General features: G+C 48.9%; 1 protein-coding gene across 1 annotated transcript in view; it reads right to left on the bottom strand.

Moving 5' to 3' along the window:
- The window catches only part of TNK1 (tyrosine kinase non receptor 1), a 66671-nt gene extending 59525 nt beyond the window's left edge, over window positions 1–7146 (bottom strand). Inside the window, exon 1 of the mRNA XM_073564935.1 lies at window positions 7061–7146. Coding sequence (XP_073421036.1) covers window positions 7061–7133 — 73 coding nt within the window. The 5' untranslated portion in view covers window positions 7134–7146. The remainder of the gene's footprint in view (window positions 1–7060) is intronic.
- Between the last annotated feature and the right edge of the window lie 1258 nt (window positions 7147–8404).

Consider the following 8404-nt stretch of genomic DNA (forward strand, 5'->3'; position numbering starts at 1 on the left):
TAGCCATTGCGCGACAACGCAGCCTTTCTGACGACTACTTATCCTAGGTGTAGTTCCCTGACTGACTTGAAGGTAAGGGGGGGCGCCAGAGAGCTGCAAGTTCCTAACCGGAACTGAAAATGGAAACAAAAGTTGTGTGGGTTTACATATCCTAAGATCATATATATAAAATAAGTAAATTCTTAACCTTTGGGGGCAACCTTCCCCCTAACCTTAACATATTTGTGTCAGTAGTGGGATAGACAAATAAATCCCAGACAGACCCCATGACAGAGCTTACTTTCATTATCCCAACACCACTTTTCCACACCAGAGCTGACATTTTTCATCCCAAGGTCACTGCCTCAAACCCAGAGCTAACCTTCACCAGCCCAACATCACTGCCCAGAGCCTAATGTTGACCTTCACGGCCCAACATCACTGCCCAGAGCCTAATGTTGACCTTCACGGCCCTACATCACTGCCTCAACATCACTGCCCAGAGCCTAATGTTGACCTTCATGGCCCTACATCACTACCTCAACATCACTGCCCAGAGCCTAATGTTGACCTTCATGGCCCTACATCACTGCCTCAACATCACTGCCCAGAGCGTAATGTTGACCTTCACGGCCCTACATCACTGCCTCAACATCACTGCCCAGAGCCTAATGTTGACCTTCATGGCCCTACATCACTGCCTCAACATCACTGCCCAGAGCGTAATGTTGACCTTCACGGCCCTACAGCACTGCCTCAACATCACTGCCCAGAGCGTAATGTTGACCTTCACAGCCCTACATCACTGCCTCAACATCACTGCCCAGAGCCTAATGTTGACCTTCATGGCCCTACATCACTGCCTCAACATCACTGCCCAGAGCCTAATGTTGACCTTCATGGCCCTACATCACTGCATCAACATCACTGCCCAGAGCCTAATGTTGACCTTCACGACCCAACATCACTGCCCAGAGCCTAATGTTGACCTTCACGGCCCCACATCACTGCCTCAACATCACTGCCCGGAGCCTAATGTTGATCTTCACGGCCCTACATCACTGCCTCAACATCACTGCCCAGAGCCGAATGTTGACCTTCACGGCCCTACATCACTGCCCAGAGCCTAATGTTGACCTTCATGGCCCTACATCACTGCCTATAGCCTAATGTTGACCTTCATGGCCCAACATCACTGCCTCAACATCACTGCCCAGAGCCTAATGTTGACCTTCACGACCCAACATCACTGCCTCAACATCACTGCCCAGAGCCTATTGTTGACCTTCACGGCCCTACGTCACTGCCTCAACATCACTGCCCAGAGCCGAATGTTGACCTTCACGGCCCTACATCACTGCCTCAACATCACTGCCCAGAGCCTAATGTTGACCTTCACGGCCCTACATCACTGCCTCAACATCACTGCCCAGAGCGTAATGTTGACCTTCACGGCCCTACATCACTGCCTCAACATCACTGCCCAGAGCCGAATGTTGACTTTCACGGCCCTACTTCACTGCCTCAACATCACTGCTCAGAGCCTAATGTTGACCTTCACGGCCCTACATCACTGCCTAGAGCGTAATGTTGACCTTCACGGCCCTACATCACTGCCTCAACATCACTACCCAGAGCCGAATGTTGACCTTCACGGCCCTACATCACTGCCCAGAGCCTAATGTTGACCTTCACTGCCCTACATCACTGCTTCAACATCACTGCCCAGAGCCTAATGTTGACCTTCATGGCCCAACATCACTGCCTAGAGCCTAATGTTGACCTTCATGGCCCAACATCACTGCCTAGAGCCTAATGTTGACCTTCATGGCCCTACATCACTGCCTCAACATCACTGCCCAGAGCCTAATGCTGACCTTCACGGCCCAACATCACTGCCTAGAGCCTAATGTTGACCTTCATGGCCCAACATCACTGCCTAGAGCCTAATGTTGACCTTCATGGCCCTACATCACTGCCTCAACATCACTGCCCAGAGCCTAATGCTGACCTTCACGGCCCAACATCACTGCCTAGAGCCTAATGTTGACCTTCATGGCCCAACATCACTGCCTCAACATCACTGCCCAGAGCCTAATGCTGACCTTCACGGCCCAACATCACTGCCTAGAGCCTAATGTTGACCTTCATGGCCCTACATCACTGCCTAGAGCCTAATGTTGACCTTCATGGCCCAACATCACTGCCTAGAGCCTAATGTTGACCTTCATGGCCCAACATCACTGCCTCAACATCACTGCCCAGAGCCTAATGCTGACCTTCACGGCCCAACATCACTGCCTAGAGCCTAATGTTGACCTTCATGGCCCAACATCACTGCCTCAACATCACTGCCCAGAGCCTAATGCTGACCTTCACGGCCCAACATCACTGCCTAGAGCCTAATGTTGACCTTCATGGCCCTACATCACTGCCTAGAGCCTAATGTTGACCTTCATGGCCCAACATCACTGCCTCAACATCACTGCCCAGAGCCTAATGCTGACCTTCACGGCCCAACATCACTGCCTAGAGCCTAATGTTGACCTTCACGGCCCAACATCACTGCCTAGAGCCTAATGTTGACCTTCATGGCCCAACATCACTGCCTCAATATCACTGCACGGATGCTCAGCTTATACTAAAAACATGCAGTAAACGTATTAAGAGAAACCAATGTGGGAGGTCTATGGTAGAGTTGTGGAGAGGAGGAGGATACATGCAATAGTGGTGTAGGAGAAGATGGTACTGGAAAGCAGTGTACGGGCAGCCTGTGTATTTCAGGCAGGGTGCATTTGTGGCTTGGTTCCACTAGTAGCTCTAACTATGGTGGTTTAGGCTGAGGCCCTGGATCCTTCCTTTACTTGTCTCAATTGAGTTCTTGTGGGGATAAATCCTTTTGGTCTGCTGGGAGCTGAGACTCATGGCTACACCCACACACTACATCTGGAAATCTCTGATGGGTATGGTGTGAGCGCACCAGACGTGTGGCAGCCAGTGAGACTGGAAACTAGCCTTCCTTCCCAGCTGGATGGCCGAGATTGGGTAAGAAACATTGATGGAGGCTGTGGTGATCACTCTATGCAGCGGTCAGACATGGTGCATCTGTTCACAAGTTCAGGTGGGCCCTATAACACTACAATATTAGGGAGGGCCAGCTGGGGAGGCCAACAATGAGTCGTGGAAAAACCCCATGTCTGAAGGCCAGGGCAGCATGGTGCATGGACAAAGACAAGTGCTCCTGTGACGGTGTTATCACAAAGGACAAATGTATAGAAACCCCTACATAATAGTGAACTTGGAAGAGGTAGGGCATGAGGTGAAATGCTGTAGATGGCTCCTGGGCAAATCTACTGATCTGTGTAGGAGTAACAAATGTGCTAATAGTATCGCTACAAGCCTCCTAATATAGAGGAACAGGTAGAGGAGGAATCATAGAATTCTAGAATGGTAGAGTTGGAAGGAACCCACTGGGTCATTGTGTCCAACCCCCTGCTCAAAGCAGGAGTCACTAAATCCTCTCAGACAGATGTCTGTCCAGCCTCTGTTTGAAGACTTCTATTGAAGGAGATGAAGAACTCACCACTTCTCGTGGCAGCCTGTTCCACTCATTGATCACTCTGTCAAAATGTTTTTTCTAATATCTAATCTGTGTCTCCTCCCATTCAGTTTCATCCCATTGCTTCTAGTCTTTCCTTGTGCAAATGAGAATAAAGTTGATCCTTCTACAATGTGACAGCCCTTGAGATATTTGTAGACAGCTATTAAGTCTCCTCTTAGCTTTCTTCTTTGAAAACTAAACATTTCCAGATCCTTTAACTGTTCCTTGTAGGACATACTTTGCAGTCTGGTCACCATCCTGGTAGCTCTTCTCTGAACTTGCTCCAATGTTTCAATATCTTTTTTAAAATATGGTGCCCAGAACTGGACACAATATTCCAGATGAGGCCTGACCAAGAAGGAGTAGAGGGGGCTAATGACTTCACGTGATCTAGACTCTATGTTTCTCTAAATACATCCTAAAACTGTGGTTGCCTTTTTTTGCTGCTGCATCACAGTGTTAACTCATGTACAGTCTGTGATCTATTAGTATACCCTAGTCTTTTTCACATGTGCTGTTGCTTAGTTCTATTCCTCCCATTCTATTGATATAATTTTTGTTTTTCTTGCTCAGATGTAGAATCTTGCATTTCTCTCTGTTAAATACCATTCTATTAGTCGCTGCCCATTGTTCAAGCTACGCTAATCCTTCTGAATCCTTTCTATGTCTTGTTTAGTATTAGCTATTGTCATGCTGCAGATCTGCAGGTAACTGCAACCTCCACTAGATGGCAACAGATTGGAAGGATAGTAACAAGTCTGCAAGAGCAGACCTGCAGTGCTGCAGCGAAGCCTCCACCAGGTGACACCAGAATAGTCAAACAAGCCGAGTCAAAACCTAGACCATCACGCAGTACCAAGGGAAAAAGCAAGCACAGAGTCAGTGGAAAGCCAAAGGGTCAATACCAGACAAAAGGCAGAAGCACCAGGGACAAGAGGCAGAGGCAAAACCGAGTCAAACACCGGTAAATCCAAAAGCAATCAGGAAACACTAAGACGGGAAGGACAGAGAGGGAGGAACAGACACGGGCAAGGTGAGAAAGCGCAGGAGACAAATCAGGGTACTACCAGTGTCAGATACTCACGCCGTAGGCAGAAAATATAACTGACATGGCCTGCAGGATGCAGCAGGAAGAAATAGCAGACCTGAACCCAAAACGAGGCCAGGCAAAGTTATCCCTTGACATGATCAGTCCGGGAAAGGGGCAGAAAGGACTCAAAACCCAGACTGGATCATGACAGCTATCACTTCTAGCTTTGCAACGTCTGGAAATTTGATTAGTTTAACTTCACTACCCTTATCTTGATCATTCATAAAAAAAAAAAATGTTGAACAACACTGGAGCCAGGACAGAACCTTGTGGTCCCCCACTTGAAACACTCTTCCAATTGGATGTGCAACCATTTATGACTACTCTTTGAGTATGATCACTGAGCCAGTTATGGATCCATCTAACCGTGGCCTTGTCAATCCCATACTTGGTAATTTTTTGAATAAGAATAGTATGAGATATTTTATCAAGCGCTTTGCTGCAGTCGAGATATACTATACCGCATTTCCCTGATCCACCCAGTCAGTAATTCCATCATAAAAGGAAATTAGATTAGTCTGGCATGACTTGTTTTCTACAAACCCATGCTGACTATGGTTAATTACTGTATTCATATCCAAGTACTTACATACATGCTGTTTTATAATTTGTTCACAGATGACTGTGGTGAGCACCAGGCCGATTCACAAAGCCAAGCACCACGTGTCCAGGCAGAGGAGCAAGTAATTGTGGACAATCTGCGCTGGCAGATAAATCCATTATGGACTCCTCCAAACCAGAATGGTGGGAGCGGTCAAATGGATGTAGAAACTGGAGCCAGGCCTGGATTTTGTCATTAGAAGTCTGATCGCTGAGTAGACGCATTACTGGTCAGATCTTACACCTCACTCTTCAATTATGTGAACATTATGGGATGTCGGGTGTCAAACATCAAGAGTTTGTTGTGCCATTTTTGCACTGATGTTACTATAAACTCGCTCCCATGATGGATGCAAGAGACCTTCTATGTCCTGCACGAGCCGGACGTGGCAAATAGTGGACAATGTCCTTTGGTAGAAGTGACTTCTGATGATCCTGTGAGGCGTAGGAACAGTCTGTGGATGATCACTCACAGCAGCCGAACACAACAATGAAGTGACACGGGAGATTCTGAGTGATCTGGAGAAGGTCCAAACAGTAAAGCAGATGGTACCCTCAGAAACCGGATCGGCCATCGTAGAAAAGGGAAAGAAAATATGCACAATAGTGGCCTCCGGTGGTCAGGAGTGAGAATGCAGCGCAGTTTCTCCACATGTACAGCAGCAGCCTCTGGTGGTCAGTCAGAAGATGACAGCAGGATCCTGAGAAGAGATGGCGCCGCTCCTGGCCTAGGTCTAGGGGAATATGGAGGAGGCAGAGATAACAAGGACAGGAGTGACGACATCTTGGGTCATTGAGGAGCAGATGGTGGCAAGGAGGTGATCATGGATATACAGAGGGAAGGAATACAGAGGTTGTCAGAGTGTCACATGTGCTTGCGATGGCGGGGAGGAGGCTATAAAAACTGAGGTGGCCGGGTCCATCAGAGTATTGTGACACCCGAAATGGAAGAAGAGAAAGTGGTCTCTGCAGAATAGGCTACTACTGGTATGGTGGTGCCCTCACATGCCTGACAACCCCACGTCTAAGAACATATAACCACTGTGCTTCTGTGCTGCTAGCCACTGAGCCACCGTAATAATCACTGATCCACCATAGCAACCACTGAGCCACCACACTAACGACTAAGCCACTGTACTAATCACTGAGCCACACCGTACTAACTACTGAGCCACAAAAATAATCACTGAGCCACCACACTAACGACAAAGCCACTGTACTAATCACTGAGCCACACCGTACTAACTACTGAGCCACGAAAATAATCACTGAGCCACCATAGTAACCACTGAGTCACCGTACTAATGACTGAGCCACCATAGTAACCACTGAGCCACCGTACTAATGACTGAGCCACCATCACTGTGCTACCATACAAATCACTGAGCAACTGTACTTATGACAGTAACCACAGAGCCAACATGCTGCTAACTACTGAGCCACTGAGGGCATGAATCCCTTTTTCATGCTAGTTGGCCATGGATTGAGGGGCTGATGACGTTATGGCAGATGTGGGCTAATCAAGGCCGCCGTCCCTTCCATGTCTGCCCCACAGGGCCACATAGCAGGAGGGTGCTCAGTATCACTGCACCACTGACCGCAGGGTCTTGTCCCCGTAGATTAGTACAAAATGGAAAACAATTAAAAATATTTTGGAAAATTAAAAAATAAAATGTATAAAAACAACAATATCATTGGGTCTCAGCGCCGGCGAGACAGAAAGAAATCGTCCTATCAGAATCACTGATTTCTGGTCACATGATCTCCCCAAAATAATAGATGATACGTACTCGAAGCAGCAGATGAGGAGGCCGAGAAGAAGTGACGCCACAGAGCAGTAGAGCAGCAGCTGCACACTCTCATACATGGTCCTAGTGCCTGCAAGATACAAGAGGGAGCGGAACATCATACACCACTCGGGCAGGCGGACGATGGTGGTGGTAGTTGTGGTGATACCGGGGAGGATGGTGGTGGTAGTTGTGATACCAGGGAGCATGGCGGTGGTAGTTGTGGCAGTACCAGGGATGATGGTGGTGGTAGTTGTGGTAGTACCAGGGAGGATGGTGGTGGTAGATGTGGTGATACCGGGGAGGAAGGTGGTAGTAGTTGTGGTGGTACCAGGGAGAATGGTGGTGGTAGTTGTGGTGATACTGGGGAGGATGGTGGTGGTAGTTGTGATTGTACAGGGATGATGGTGGTGGTAGTTGTGGTGGTACCGGGAAGCATGGTGGTGGTAGTTGTGGTAGTACCAGGGAGAATGGTGCTAGTAGTTGTGGTGGTACCGGGGAGGATGGTGGTGGTAGTTGTGATGGTACAGGGGAGGATGGTGGTGGTAGTTGTGGTGATACCCAGGAAGATGGCGGTAGTTGGGGTAGTACAGGGATGATGGTGGTGGTAGTTGTGGTGGTACCGGGAAGCATGGTGGTGGTAGCTGTGGTAGTACCAGGGAGGATGGTGCTAGTAGTTGTGGTGGTACCGAGGAGGATGGTGGTGGTAGTTGTAGTGATACTGGGGAGGATGGTGCTAGTAGTTGTGCTGGTACCGAGGAGGTTGGTGGTGGTAGTTGTGATGGTACAGGGGAGGATGGTGGTGGTAGTTGTGGTAATACCCAGGAAGATGGCGGTAGTTGTGGTAGTACAGGGATGATGGTGGTGGTAGTTGTGGTGGTACCGGGAAGCATGGTAGTGGTAGTTGTGGTAGTACCAGGGAGGATGGTGCTAGTAGTTGTGGTGGTACCGGGGAGGATGGTGGTGGTAGTTGTGATGGTACAGGGGAGGATGGTGGTGGTAGTTGTGGTGATACCGGGGAGGATGGTGGTGGTAGTTGTGGCAGTACCAGGGAGGATGGTGGTGGTAGTTGTGGTGGTACCGGGAAGCATGGTGGTGGTAGTACCAGGGAGGATGGTGCTAGTATTTGTGGTGGTACCGGGGAGGATGGTGGTGGTAGTTGTGATGGTACAGGGGAGGATGGTGGTGGTAGTTGTGGTGATACCCAGGAAGATGGCGGTAGTTGTGGTAGTACAGGGATGATGGTGGTGGTAGTTGTGGTGGTATCGGGAAGCATGGTGGTGGTAGTTGTGGTAGTACCAGGGAGGATGGTGCTAGTAGTTGTACTGGTACCGAGGAGAATGGTGG

This window comes from Dendrobates tinctorius, unplaced genomic scaffold, assembly GCF_039654945.1.
Source record: "Dendrobates tinctorius isolate UK_male_01 unplaced genomic scaffold, ASM3965494v1 ptg000502l, whole genome shotgun sequence".
NCBI lineage: Eukaryota > Metazoa > Chordata > Amphibia > Anura > Dendrobatidae > Dendrobates > Dendrobates tinctorius.